Source organism: Macrobrachium rosenbergii, chromosome 2 (assembly GCF_040412425.1).
Source record: "Macrobrachium rosenbergii isolate ZJJX-2024 chromosome 2, ASM4041242v1, whole genome shotgun sequence".
NCBI classification, from domain to species: domain Eukaryota; kingdom Metazoa; phylum Arthropoda; class Malacostraca; order Decapoda; family Palaemonidae; genus Macrobrachium; species Macrobrachium rosenbergii.
Window position 1 is genome coordinate 38,208,013 of NC_089742.1, and position 15,368 is coordinate 38,223,380.

At 34.2% G+C, this 15,368-nt stretch overlaps 1 protein-coding gene across 1 annotated transcript in view; it reads left to right on the forward strand.

Moving 5' to 3' along the window:
* Positions 1-15,368, forward strand: part of LOC136845178 (collagen alpha chain CG42342) — a 177,673-nt gene that overhangs the window by 102,900 nt on the left and 59,405 nt on the right. The window contains exons 5-9 of the mRNA XM_067115155.1: positions 2,191-2,259; positions 4,586-4,642; positions 5,875-6,063; positions 8,598-8,669; positions 11,396-11,440. Coding sequence (XP_066971256.1) covers positions 5,941-6,063; positions 8,598-8,669; positions 11,396-11,440 — 240 coding nt within the window. The 5' untranslated portion in view covers positions 2,191-2,259; positions 4,586-4,642; positions 5,875-5,940. The remainder of the gene's footprint in view (positions 1-2,190; positions 2,260-4,585; positions 4,643-5,874; positions 6,064-8,597; positions 8,670-11,395; positions 11,441-15,368) is intronic.

Sequence of the window (15,368 nt, forward strand, 5' to 3'; positions counted from 1 at the left end):
TTGGTGGGATTATGATTTATATTTTTTTTTCTTCAGAATTATCGGGATATACATAGTATTTGTATGAATGTCTTAAATCATATGTTTGCGTAATAACTTATATATACTAATATGTATATATATATATATATGTATATATATATATATATATATATATATATATATATATATATATATATATATATATATATATATATATATATATATATATATCTGTGTGTGTTTATACATTGTGTGTGTTATATATATATATATATGAAGTGTGTGTCTGTGCGTGTGTGTATGTGTGTGTTTGTGTACACACTCCAGGTCAAAGACTGGAATGCTAAGATATGATGTGCGTATTTACTGCTTGGCGTATGAAAATTGGTAGAATCTACCAACATATTATTGATCTTTTTCTCCGCTTGGATACTCGATAATTAAAACATTCTATAAATTTATTGATGTATGATTACAAGTTTTAAAATCCTACTATATTTATGGATGATAATTTAGTAAGTAGTTTTTTAGTTATTTCTGGTCAGGCTCTCTCTCTCTCTCTCTCTCTCTCTCTCTCTCTCTCTCTCTCTCTCTCTCTCTCTCTCTCCTCTCTCTCTCTCTATAAGTATGTGTATTTCATATGTAAGCTTTAATTCTTATATTGATTTAGGAAAGCCTCAGACCTTGTTAATGAACCTGAAATAGTTTTGAAGTTATCATTACCAAAGTTATTAGTGTCTCGTTTTAGTAATTGCTAACATTGTGCCTCATCCACGAATCATTAGGAGTTCTTTTTATTTAAAAATTAAACTCTCGTATTTTTCAGAGATTATGAAAACAGTGCGATTAGAGATTTAGTATTGAATACGTTCGTCTGAATTTTAAAGATTCATGAAGCATGAGAGATCTGACTTCAAACGAAACTCGAATGCTCCCGAATCCCGTATAATCCCACATCAGTTAAACGTTGTCTTTCCATTTTATCTTTATTTATGTTTTGTCATTCCATCCCTCTTTTCATGTCATGCACAGGACTGAAGCAACGACCTAGATTTGAAAAATAGAAGGAGCCATTTTCTAGCTTAATCCTACTGTACGGGATTTATGTGAGATATGTTTAATGTTTTGTTGTTGTTCTAGGAAAAGGAAGCAAGGAAACAGAATTTCTATTCTGAAAGCAGGATTGTCAAGATGGTACCTTTGGCACTGTAGTAAATATGTCGGAAATAAACCGACATATCTTGCAGAATTATCATTTCTGCTGTTATGGAACGGAACAAAGAAATTTAAAAATCGGTCTTTCTCTTTGTATTGGTTTAGGACTATGATTCTCGTAATATCACACTGTATGATTTAAATCATAATAATCCAACGAATGTCACTTTCTGTGAGGACCCACCCTTCATAGCGGGAGGGGCCTTGGAAAAACCATTCATTATTTTCCAGGATGTAAAGTGAGAGATTACAAAGCATTTTTAAATTGTCAAAATGGCTAGTGTTTCTTAGGAAATGGGTATTTATCTTTTAAGCTTTTCAGTTTATATATACATTATATATATATATATATATATATATATATATATATATATATATATATATATATATATATATATATATATATACTCTCATATACACACACACACACAACTCACGTAAAGTGTATTACTTTATATTTATTCATGGTAGCAGTTTCATGATCAAATTGTTGTTGCAGGACACGCAGAAGAGTATCTGCTTCATAAGTTTTTTATTTGAAATTATGATGGTGTCATAAATAGTGAGAAAATTAGATGTACTTAGTAGTTTTTCGTTAATTGATATTAAAAACATTGAGGCCACTCTTAGGTGATTTACCATGGAGAACAATCGAGTGATGAAGACTTTCTTGTATAATCCCTGCTACTCATTTCCAAAGGCACTCACGCTATTATCATCTCGGGGCTTCGAAGCATTAATAACGGTAAAAGTAGGGGCCTGAAGCTGTAATTTATTTGCTTGAAGCTGGGCGGTAAATAGTAAAGACTAAAACCATCTCTTTCAGGTATATTGTAGAGCCGCTACCAGCCACGGAACGAGGATCACAGAATCTTCTCGCTTATTGTTTATTTGTCATTGCAATCAGTAAATATAGTTCTGCCTTTCTTCAATTCGGTTCTCTACTGGCAACTGACTTACCCATCGCCGCCCCTCTTTCTTTGTCTATTCCAGGGCATTAAAAGATCTATAACAAGCTTGGAAGGTGGAACTTTAGGGTATGCCGAGATCATCGCCATTAAGGTGAGACAGACGTCGCGAGGAAGGAGGAATTCTTTCTCACTGGGGGAGGAGAAATAAAGGAATGAGCTTCTCTTTTCTCTCTTTTTCCTCTCATTTTGGTTTTCCCTCTGGAACCCTATAACAGAGGAGACGTCTCCTCCTCCTCCTTTCATGCCTTGTGTGTGTGGTGTTTCATTTTCTTTCTGTCTCGTTAAATGCCGAGTTTTTACTGCTGGGGGTCTGGGTGTGCAGGGGTCTTGCTGCTTTGCTTGTCTCTGTGTAGCCTTAGATTAAATAACTTCAGATTTTTTTTTTAATGTCTGGTGTATAGACATCACAGAATTCTGCTTACTGTTTTATTTTACTTTTTTTTTTGTCCCTTATTGATGCAGCAGATATTTGTAGGTGCCAGCCTTTATTCACAGTCAGCCAGATGGACGACCTAAAGATTTTCTGTTGTGAAACCTTCAAGGAAAAATGTTTGCAAAGATTTGTGTACAATTTTGTAAACAGTGTACAATTTGAGGATGGAGTGATAAAATAAGGCAAGAAAAGAACGGATGATAATGCAAGATTTTGGGGGTTAACAAGTGCGGTGAATTTGATACTTAGCAGTTTACGTAAGGGTGAAAACGTTTGTAAATTATGTGGCAGAAGACAGTGGAGAGAGTAGTAGCATGAGTAAGCTGTCACTATTTGAATGGCGAAAGAATGGAATTTTTGAATAGTACAGGCATTTGGTATAAGTACTAGAGGTGATGGTTGATTGAGAAAAGGCGTCAGTTATAGAATAGGCGGAAACAAGTAACGTTCATGTATAAATGGCTTGGAAGAGAGGTGTGTATGGGTGAAACATTTGTAATGTATAGAAGGACTATTCTTTAGAAGAATGAATTTGGGTTGATGAATGTCGTTAAAATTAAAGTAAAATCAGAAGTTGTTGAAGAGAACTGTTTATTATTAACTGTGAAGAAAGGAGAGTTGAAAGTGTGAGAATTTTAGGTATACAACAGTATTACAAGGATTAACGTGCGCAAAGGGATCATGATCTTTATGGCGAAAGAGAAAAACATAGCATTCAGGTGCTTAACACAACGACGGACTCGATATTTTTTTTTAAATCCATCTGGTTGGCTGCTATCTAACTGGCTTTCAGTTGGCTTCTCCCAACAAGCCTACAGTTGCTGTTGCCATTGCTAAAGTTACAGCTCATCAACACATCCTTTCCCCTTTTCTCCATTGCTTTGAATTTTATAGACACCTCCCCCTCCCTCCAAGCCTCGCCCCTCTTCCCCTTCACATTGTGGCGTCGATATGTTAATTGTTTTGTGTGTCCAGTCCTGTGTCATAATCCATTCATTTCTCCTACACCTCCTCTGTGACCAGCCATTGTGATGTCCTGTATTTGTCCACTGTACTAACATTTGTGTAAATACATTTATATAATTTATTGTACAGGTTTTCTTCGGTGGAGGGATGTTTTGTTGTAGATATTAATTCGGATGATTTGTAATTTTTTTTTACACTAATCCTTGTGTAACCTCACTAACTGATTTCTTCCCACACTGTACATAATAAGTAGGTTTTGCAGTACCTGAACTGATAATTGTTTTCGTGTTTTTTTTATTTCTCCTTTACTAACCAGTTACGTGTTCTGTACAGTTACCGTTGTCTGTTGACTCGTTTTGTATACTTTGTCCAGAAACTTAATCGTCTGTGTTTGTCTGTTGTCAACTCCTTGCCCTGTCCCTGTGTTGTCCTGAGCCTTAAACGAATAAAGCTTTCATGTTAAATACCTGTCATTTTTTTTTAAAGATTAGAAATGCAAGTACCTCCATGAGTGATTCACTAGAAAAACAGGGAAAGCCTAAAGCTTTTTACCTATTGAGTATTTTTTTTTGGCAACTTTCAACCTGTGAATATATAAACCAAATATTTTTTAAGAGTTTTTATAAAGCAAAACTTTTTGATGGCTTTTTTTTAAATACATCTTTTTATTTTTTGAGGATTAAGTAGTTAGAGAATGTAAATATCCAAAGAATCACAGACTTGGATATGTGGCCACTTGACTCAAAGAAAGACGATAAAGAATGACACTTAAAATGATTTCATAAATAAATGTTTTGTTCGATGTGGAGATGACCAACTTTTCCTGACCAGTTCTTGTGTGTGCAGTCCCCGAACCACTTTGTTTGGCTTCTCACTGTGCATTTGTTTCATTTGGTTATAAATACATATATATTATTTTTTTTTAGCTTTTCCGCATCCTTTCTTGTTTTTTTTTAATTTATTGACCTTATTTTGTTGCTGTCCTCACTTGTGAATTGTCTCTACAATGCTGTTGCAGGGAACTGCGGGAGGTGCCTGGGATTACATTGACTCAGATAGAATTATTACTATTAAAGTAAGTTTTGTTTTTTCTGTTATGTAAACCCGATATTTCTTTTCACCAAACCGTAGGGTCGGTGAATGCAGTGCCATAGTGGGTATTTATTGTCACTGGAAGAAACACATTTTATAGATATTTCTTTGGAAAGAAAGTTTATTCAAGTTTATACACTTCTTTCGGAAGAAACACAGTCTGCGTATACTTAGCAGTGCTCATTGCATTACAGATTTATGTTGTGTGTTTCTGGGCAAAGAATATACCAAGTAAATTAATAATGCAACTTTAAAGGTAGATGATGTTTCATAGATTAGCTGAACACTTTTTGTAATCCAAGGCTGGTATATAGAATACATGCTAAAACGCTCCTTTGTGTATCTCATTCTATTCGGAATGTCTCAATGGGTTATTTGGGCTTAATCAGTTGTGACATGGCTTGTTTTCCGTTTGTTATACAGTCTAAAAAAGATTAAATCTAACTGTATTTAATTTGTAAAATTTCTTGCATGCAAAACTTTGTTCTCTTTAGAATTTTTTTCTCAAATATTTTGAATGCTAGAAACATACACTTGTAGATTATATACTCCTTTATTTGTATTTGGCTTAAGAATTAGATGAATTTCTCTCTCTACATTCTGTACTCATTTTTAAAACTTTGTTTCATTAACATAAGCTTAACGTACGTTTATTCGAAGTACATTTTATATTTAGTTATATTACAAAGTTTATTAGTTATACTTAGTACAGCTTATTACTACTACTATTATTATTAAGTTGTTTTGACAGTAACCCTCACGTTACCTTTGTTGCAACAGTTGAAATTTAGTTATGTGATTCTATTATATGGAAATCTTGCTTTTGCCTCTGCCCACTTCTTGGGATAATTTTCTTTGAGCATCTTAATCACTTTAATATGTAAACTTTATTCAGATATTCAATGTTCAGGTGATAAAAATTAATTACTCAACTTGACTTCTTTATTTATGATATTAAATTGATAATATACAGTACGGGATAGTTTTCGATTACTGGTACGTATTTTAATCTTATACGTAACGAGGAGCTCTTGAATAGTGCAGTATATTGACTATTGATGTTCTTATTATGAATAATAAATGTCAAGATTATTTATTGCAAAAGTTTGTCATTGTTCACGTACACGCTTTCTCGTTACTTTACCTCGCCTGCCTCGTTACCTTATTTACCTTAACATTTCCAAGTCTCCCTCTTACTAGTACCCATTTTATTAGGGCGATCCTGGAAGTCCAGGTCCCCCGGGCCCCCCAGGCCCCAGTGGGAAGGACGGACTACCTGGAATGGACGGAAGAGACGGTTACCCCGGCGAAATGGGACCCGCCGGCGTTCAAGGACCTCCAGGCGTCGCGGGTCCACCGGGCCCGGCAGGCCCTCCCGGACCCGAAGGACCACAGGGGGAGAGAGTGAGTACTACTGACAGTCAGCTGTTCGAATCCTTTCATTCACAAATCTTTCCATTCATCTTTTTTTTTTTTTTTATCCAAGATTTCAATATTTTTATCTTCGTTCCATTTTGCTGTTATTGTGTATAAATTAATACGGGCTTTGTTAGTTCATTTCAAGGTTATTACACTTCTGTTCTAAAGATTTTGGATATTAGTTTGAAATCTAATTGTTAATTTCTGTGTTTATTTACCAGAGTGGTATTAGTATCCTGCTGTTGATATATCCCCCGTGTTGTAATCATGCACTGCTTGATAACATCCTTTTGTAATCTATTTATACGAAGCTTTGTATTTTTTCTCTCACTTGCACCTATCGTTGTTGAAGCCTCATTTCTGTATGGAGCACATACTACTTGCTTTCTCTGTATAATCTTGAAGAAAAAGAAGAAGTAATCAGAACTTGGTTTGACTGTCGTACTGGTTTTTTTTATTTATTTATTTTTTTTTTAGAAAGTTGACTGACCTTTGTATTGTTCTCCCTGAGCTAATAATCCTTTTGTTAAGATTAGTCCATCCTTCCGTAAGAACCCTTCACTACCTGCAGTGTCAAATGTGTTATTATGGACAATAATGAAATTTGCATGGCAGAAGCAGATTGATTGGTAAGATGGCTTCTTTTGTCATACATTGAATTACACAGTACTTATGAATTACGTCCTTGAGGAAGGAGCTTCTTGGTGGGTTTGCATTGTACGTGTACAAATCTTTATATGTGAAATCAGAAATAACAATTGTTAGTAAATAGCAATAGCGGAGTCGTTGCTTTATTAAATACACATGACGTTTATATGCTAATGAAATATATTTCATTAAGGTGAAATAAGTTTCTGACGTAGTCGTGGCATGTATACTTTATCAGATTTTAAATGAAAGTGTACCGTAATGTAACTGAGTAATTGTATGAATTCATTTACATGTTACTGTGCCTTTGAATATACAGTGTGGACATCCCTTAAGAGTATGCATTTTAGTTTGTTAGGTTTTCAAAAAGTCTGAATAGGCCATCCTTTTTCGTGACCAGTCATTTTAATCTTTTAATTTTGTGAGAGACTTCTTAATTAAACCTTTTTGACTTCTTGCCTTCTTACCCTTTTCCATTCGGAGGAGAACCCCTTATTTAAACTTCTTTGACTTCTCACCTAACCCTTGTCCTCCTGTAGAATTTGGTTGACCTTTTATGACTTCTCAGTTTACTCTTGTCCTTCGTTTGGGTAATCCCCTCTCCACTTCTGCTCGCCCAGTGTTTTTCTAGACTGACAGAACAGAATATTTTGTACATGTTAGTCCATAACTGTCCTCTATTTTCGCTTTTTTTTTAGGTTTTATGTAGACATTTTCACTTGGTACTCACGCCCATTCACTGTACTTTAAAGTAGTGTTAGCAGGTTTCGTTAAGAGCGGCATATAACAGTTACAGAGTGTCAACGAGTTTGTATTGCTTTTAGGGGTTGGCAATACTAATGTTTCGTTGTGTGTGCTATTCCATAGAAAATTTCCAGGAACTGATGACGTGTTGCAATTGGAAAAATTTCATGAAGAGCCATAATTCGTTCTAAAGCAACAAAACTTATGGCTTATGGAGTATTTTTTTCTTTCATCTTGTGAGAATTAAATTCTTCAGCATATTAAGCGGTATTTGAAAACTAATACTTTTAATCTGTCAGATGTGCATACGATATATAACCTAATCAAATATTTCCTAAAAAGGAGTAGATATATTACCTGCAACTTGCTGGACAAACTGTAAGGAATTAGGATAACAGACTTTTTATAGGAAAGATGTCTGGTGGTACGAATCCTCGCAGACTTCCCCGTGACATTTATTTCATTTTGCTCTGTTGAAGCACAGAATTGTAATACTGCTGAAGAGAATAATACATACTCCACGAACTTCATAGTATAGAACTCCGTCTCTCGCGTTTTTTTAGGACATCTTGTCAGCCTCAGTTCACAGTCCCATGTAAAAGAAATTTCATTAATTAGGGGGTATTCTAAAAATGGTCAAGCGTGATTTTGACAGGTATGTCCACTCATTTTCCTACAGTGCGGAATTAACGTCAACAATTTTTTTTTATTATTGTTAACAGAAATCGTCATGTGATTTACAGTATACAAAAAAAAGACACGTTTCATACTTGTATATTTTTAAAGACGGTACATGTTACGTAGTGTTTGTTTTTATTTCCGTGCAGTGGCATTGCACAACTCATCCTCTTGAAGAAGATAATTAGTTCCTTAATGTTTCTAATGCATTTATAAAACCCACATTCCATCATACAATACAGTATCCACATCCCCAAATAGACATCTCGTCGGAAGCCATCTAAATCTAATCACTTGCTTCTGCCTTGCAATTGCCCTTCCATAGAAATAAAAAGCTAATTGTCATGTGCCTTTACATATTGCTCCTGCTTTCCTGAATATCAATGTATTGGCCATCGTTATATTGTGAATGATGATGGTGGATGATGATGATGATGATGGTGGTCCAGGGGTTTCGAGGGCTGATGGGAATTCCTGGAATGGACGGTCTTCCTGGACCGATTGGACCAGCTGGAATACCTGTGAGCAATGTTCTGTCATTCTCTTGTGGTGATTGGTTACTGTAAAAAAAATTCAGCTGGAAAATGTCAGACAAGAAAATCTCGTAGGTTTTGTAATTTATCACTGCCGAAGCATTGCGTTACAATTACATGAATATAATTGCTGTATAGTGTATAGTGTAATGTTAAGTGTTTTAGCAAGTTATAAACATTTTCTGCTACTTAGTGTGGTCTAGGTTAGAAACGCCTACCTCACATCATCTCGCATTTCGCATAAAAATGAAAAAAACTTTTTGCTATTTCCAGGGAAGGAGACATTTTCAAGAAATCTTTTCAAATTAACAATAAGCAAAGGTTTTATGCTCTTCAACACAGTCATGACACAAATTATTTTAATATTTCGTCGTCCCTTATCACTGTGAGTTAGGTTAAGGAGAACTGACCCACCTGATAATAATATAGTTTAGCGCATTCAGGTGTCCAATATTTATGGTCATTATTAAATATAATTTTAAGTCACCGATTAATATTTTCATCTGAAACTGGAATGATGTACACCTAGTTTATTTGGGGTAATCAGAATTGAGTCTTGCAGTGCTAACATTCTTGGATTCCTAACTGCTTTAACAGATGCATTAGAGAGGAAAAGAGAGGAATAATATAGTATTTCAGTCATTCAGGGTTACTGATATCTGAAATTTGAAATTCGCTAAATGTAAATTACGTATATATTTTGGCAAAAGATACTTCAGTGTTATTATGCGACATGCGAGAGTTGTTTAGCTTCTAGTGTAATAGTACATATCATTAAATTCACAGCTCACATAAAAAAAAAATATTTCACAGAGCGTTCTGTTTCATTCTGTATGTACAGTGTGAAGAAAACTTCCAATATATAAAGAGTTACCCTCTGTATTTTGAAAACATTATTGTCATTTGCAGAAATGTGAACAGGAATAAAATCGTATGAAAGATTAGATACATACTGAATGGAGACAGTGCATTAAAAAAAAAAGATCCCCCTTTCGTGTTCCCTGAAGTAAACAGAACAAAGGAGTTTATATTCATTTGAAAGTATTTTATTGAGTAAAGTAAGCAGCATTTACCCTTGTAGCATAGCGTGGACTGATTTTTCATCAGTAATTGGAAAGCTATTCAGTCTTATTTTCTATTGAGAGTTATATATATTTGCTGATACCCCGAATGTTAACTGGCACTTATAAAAAACAGTCATGATTTCTTTTTGGAAGAGGTCTCCAGCTGTTATTTTATCAGTCATTTCAAAAGTGGTGGTGGTCTTTCTTCGGGAACTCATAATGGCACCTTTTCCAGATTTCTGAGAAATTTTTCCATTTGATTCGCTTCATTTCTAGAACTGCTGCAAACTAACCATATATTCCAAAATAGTGATGAGTTAAAAATCCTTACCAAAGCATCACTTGTAAATTACTTCCCTCCATTCAGGTGGTGCATCTGTGTTTTCATGCGTTTGCAAACTTTCGTTTCATATATTCTTAAACTTGCGATTCCTTGTTGGACAGGGTCCCTAAGAACTGGATTTGATCTTTTTGTGTGTAACCATAAGGCGTTAGTTATCTGAAACTCATTGATACTTACAGCAAATGAGGACAAATTAATCTCTTTAAAAGTCTTTGGCGTTCGTCATATAATTGTATAACAGTGTGGATATGCATTTCATATATGTTTAAAGTTACGCCTGTGACTGCATTTCTTTTGTTATTCCTCTTCACAAATGGCATAAGTTTTATAGTGACTTGCGTTCAGAAATTATGTATTGACTGTACCAGCAAGGCAGGGGAGAGTGACAGTTTAAGTCTGAGGTAAGAGTATTTGGAAAGACCTGACACTATATAAGAGGTCTTGATTCAACAAGGGATCACTTTAACTAAGTGGTTTGAGTGATCCCCAGTTAAACCAAGACATCTTACATCGTGCCGCAGGTCATTCCAAATACTCTTACCTCAGTCTTAAGCTGTCACTCTCCCTGTTAAGAAACGGATATGGAAGCTGGAGTTAATAAGATGCTGGAGGTAGAACCAGAAAAAAGTTAATCTCTGGTGTTTTAAATATGCTACAAGTTGTTCTGCATTTAATTCTGTTTCTATTCCCTCTCGCCTTGCAAAAACGTAATCTTCCAATTGTTGTGAGTTTCACCAGATAACTGCCATTGGAGAACGTTGTATTTCGTAAATAAAGGATCTGTTTCAGTTTGTGGGCATCTTGCAGAACTGGAATTTGAACTTTAGTAATATATGGAATACTTAAGTTTTGAAATTAACACCTACTTACTATGTACACGCTCTGTTTGTATAGAAATGAGCATATTAAAAGTGTTTGCGTTTTAACAGATGATTATTATTCATCAGACCTCGTCTTCAACCGTTAGCCGGAAATTTAATTCTAGGCGTCTCAGATATAAAGTATGTCACATATTATCATACACAATACCATATTTCATACTTTTGCTTCAGCTGCTTGAGCACAGAGTAGATTCCATGTTGAGCTGCTTACAGTTTCACCAAACTATACATATTTAGCTTCAATAATAATTAACTCAAAGTATTATTATTAGGAACCAAGGTAGCAGAATAGATCAGTGTACTCTTTAAAGTAAATAATGAGTGACCCTCTAGTTATGGAAACTACTGTAGACACAGTTACCCATCTTAAGTAAGATCAGAAACATTACAGCATCACATCTAATACATCCCGTACCCTCACCCCAGGGTCTTGCTGGGACAAAAGGTGTGGCCGGCCCCCCAGGACCGCCAGTAAGTTCATTTGTTACATGCACCATTCGAAACTAATACTGTACAGTAGATGTCTGTAGTTGTCTCACTAAATTTCTGTACATTTATGCTCTGTTCGGCTGTACTAACGAGTAACCAGCAAGTGGTATATATTGTATTACTGTATATTCGTTCTATGAGTAAATCAGCTATTCATAGGAAAGTGGTAAGATATACATAGCAGTGAGTTTTATCATTGCCATTTGTCTTTCGCTATTACAAAATAATGTAGCTATTGTCATGCTATAGTATCTTTGGGCCTAAATTCTCACAAAGGTATTTTGTGGATGAGTTGATAGTCTGTGATTATCAGTTGTTGTTCTATATTTATAATTGTAATACTGTACCAGGAATAGTATTGTGCATCTATTTTGTAAATGGAATAATGTAAGTGTGCAATAATTCACTATAGGCTACTGAATTTATGACATTCTTGAATTATTGCCCAAAGTATTTTCAGATCTGTGTACTGTAATGGTTAGAACACATGACTAAGTAAACAGTCAGGATTTCTTACCCCCAACTTTTACCTTCTAAACTAAAAACTGTAAGTTCTAATATTATGATAATTGAAAACTTGTCACCAATTTTCAGAATTACGTGGGAAGAAAGAGCTTTAAATTGCCAGATTTTCATCTTAATTTCAGGAATTTTTACCCAAATAAACTAGGAAAAGAAAATTAACTAAAAAGTAAAGAATATCATTTCATGGGTTATGCATTCAATTATTTTAAGTGCATTATGAATTTTTGAATCAACAGTTTTTACAGTTATTTTTCATACCATGTAGAAGTAATTCAGTATTTCTGATCAAGAAAATTTTATGGCAAGTGATTTACTGGTATTTTATAACTTGCAAAATAAATAATGAATTGTTTATGATTCACTCCATAAAAAATACAATCATGGATTTGATTTATAAATTAAATTAAAAGTTATTTCAAATAAAATATTGGCTAGTATGCTTTTCAAGAATGAGCACGTGAGTAAGTATACTGTGCTGTAATTTAAAACATCCATGAAATTATTTAATCAGGATTTATCTTGTTAACAAGGGTTTTGTCCATCTTGCACTAGGATTAATAGATGAAAGCACAGAAAAAGGATAGAAGTCACTATAACACAGACAGTCCAATTAGAGATTACAAGTGCAGTAGTAACATCCACAGAAACACTTTACAGTATTATTGTATGCTGAACCAGAGTAGCAAGCAACTGAATTTTTATTAGGTTAATTGCTATCCAAACACCATGTCTAAAGCCAAGGTATTTGTCTTTTGGAGAAAAGTATTTGAAGCATAACATATAATAATCTCATTCTTGATAAATTTGATTTATTTTGCACAGGTAAATGAAAACCTTTTGCTTTGTGCACCATGATAATTTCTCCCACAATACTTTTCAAATTCTTTATAACCATTAACTTTGCATATGCCTTCAGATAATGTAGAAAGACTTGGCACTCTCAACATATCTGTTTTTCAAGTGAAAATTTATTCACAATACAGTATTTACATCCAACGTAGAAATCTTTTTCTTTAGTGCCCCCAGTATTTTAGTATACATCCACATAATGTAGCTGTATTTTTTAGAGCCATGTGACATCCACATAATGTAGCTGTATTTTTTAGAGCCATGCGAAGGCCTAAGTTTAAAATTTTGAATGCTATGTTATGGGAGAATCAGTGTATGTATGACATTCCAGTAAACTCACTGTGGCAAATAAGAGGAAAAAATTTTAATTTAAATTTAATTTTATTGCTATCAACACAGTAGGTATAGCTAAGCATTTGTTACTGACATTTCAAAAGCCAGGTAAGTCTCATAGGTTCTTGAAACTTGTAGCAAAAGAAGTTTTGATCATTAGATGCAAGCAAAAATTTCGAAAGAATAAAGATTGTCATTTTATTTTAGAAGGACAGGGGTGTTGAATAGAATGGAGAAACTTATTTGCCTATTATGACATGAAATCGCAGACTGGGAACATGGACCGGACTATAAATTTTTCATAAAGTGGTAGACTTGCTCATGAAATTTCGTCATTATAAAACTATTGTTTGTCTGTTGTTACTAATTTTATGGGAGACTGTTCAGAATGTATCCTCTTTGATTTATTTGGATTGGTGGTGATTAAAATTAGAACATGGAAATGAGTGACTGACCTTAAAATAAGGCAAGAGACACATACTAACAGTACTACTCTAGTTAGTTGTATTGTCCTATGATATTGATGTAGTAGATACTAACTTGCCATAGTAGGTAACACTGAAAATACAGTAATGTAATTTGTAAGGTGATATGTAACCTTGTGTTGATAATCACAGCTTTATAATACTGTGATGTCTACAATTTTTCTGGTTACAAACTATTACATACTATTGTATGAAGTGGTTCTTAGTTAAACATTTCATTTTCCCAAAGATTCTAAAGGTCCTGCTGTTGATTAAAGAAGTAAACTTAATTTGAAATTCCTTGGAATATTATTTATACTAAATTTCATTAAAATATTGCATCGTAGATTGTAACAGATAAAGAACAAGAGCTGTTTTCATTTCAATTCTCCCTGTGGTTGATTGTCTCCACGGAGTGATGTTTTAGTTTCTTTTTCTACTGCTCAGCTGTAGTGTTTTTAATGTATCACATTATTCATTTATTTTCTCACTGTACCTAGATATTCTTACGAGCCAAATGGCGTGCTGGGGTATTACTTATTTTTGTAACTTACAACTGGGAAATTACTTGTTTTTGTAATTTATAACTAATTTCTTTGTACTGATGCTAGTGTGTTGGTATTCAAGCCTTCTTTATTGCTCAGCCTTTAAAGAATGGTGTACAGTTTTATGCCCTTTTGCCATAGGTTGCATGTAATACAGGTGATAGTTCAGTGCAGTGTATTATCCATAATGGTGCACTCTGCTTGTGATTGAAATACAGGTATATAATCACAAGCATTGTTGTATGAAATTCTTAGTGGTGGATCTGAAGAACTTTCAGTGTGTTCTAAATTCACATCAAACCTTATTCCCATGAAAACATGGGGATCTTGTACTGTATATGTTATGGGAGTTTTTTATATACTACTGTTTTGAATGACTGGGATAACTATTGCCCTTGAGAAGGTATGTCACAATCATTACATTTATTGGCATATCACTTATTGGTATATCATAATTTCCATGAATCATATTACTGTACTGTACTTGTGTCCAAGTTAAAGGTACTTAGTTCACCCATTGATAACGATTAATGTTATTATTCTTTCTTTATTTGAGAAGCAATTGCTGTAATATAATGAACTACAGTATTCCACAAGGTTTTCTGAGCTTCAGAGGTTAACTGGTTGATTTTTTGTATTTAAACTTTGGGATATGAAGATTTGTTAATTACATAGTACATTAATTCAGCTTCACAAACAAGTAACAGCTAAAGAAAATGAAGGTTCCTTAAAAGTGATATAGGAATCAGTCAGGCCTTTACAGTCAGCAGTACCATGGGTATGATAGCTGTTATTAAAACACAGAATTAAGGAAAAATAAGCTAATTTCTGTGATGTGACCCACCTACATTTTTATTAGCATACTTTACTTCATTTATAAGTCACAAGTATTCTGTTACCAGAATACATACACCCGAGAATGAAACTGAGCTCAGTAAATTAGAAGATATTATTATTTGGAAGAAAATTGTCAGCTAAAGAACATCACATAGATAATATGCAAGACAAAGAGTTAGGAACATAAGAGGGGTCAAGTGAGTTTTATTGCAGAAATACTGGTGACCTCACAGATAGTGATAACAAGGGAGTTAATCAGACCTCAGGATGAAAGTGCTATTGTCCTTCATATTAGGATAGCTTTCAAGTTGGACAGATTTGTGTGTTGCTGGGTACTGTAAAGTGAGGTGGAGGTTT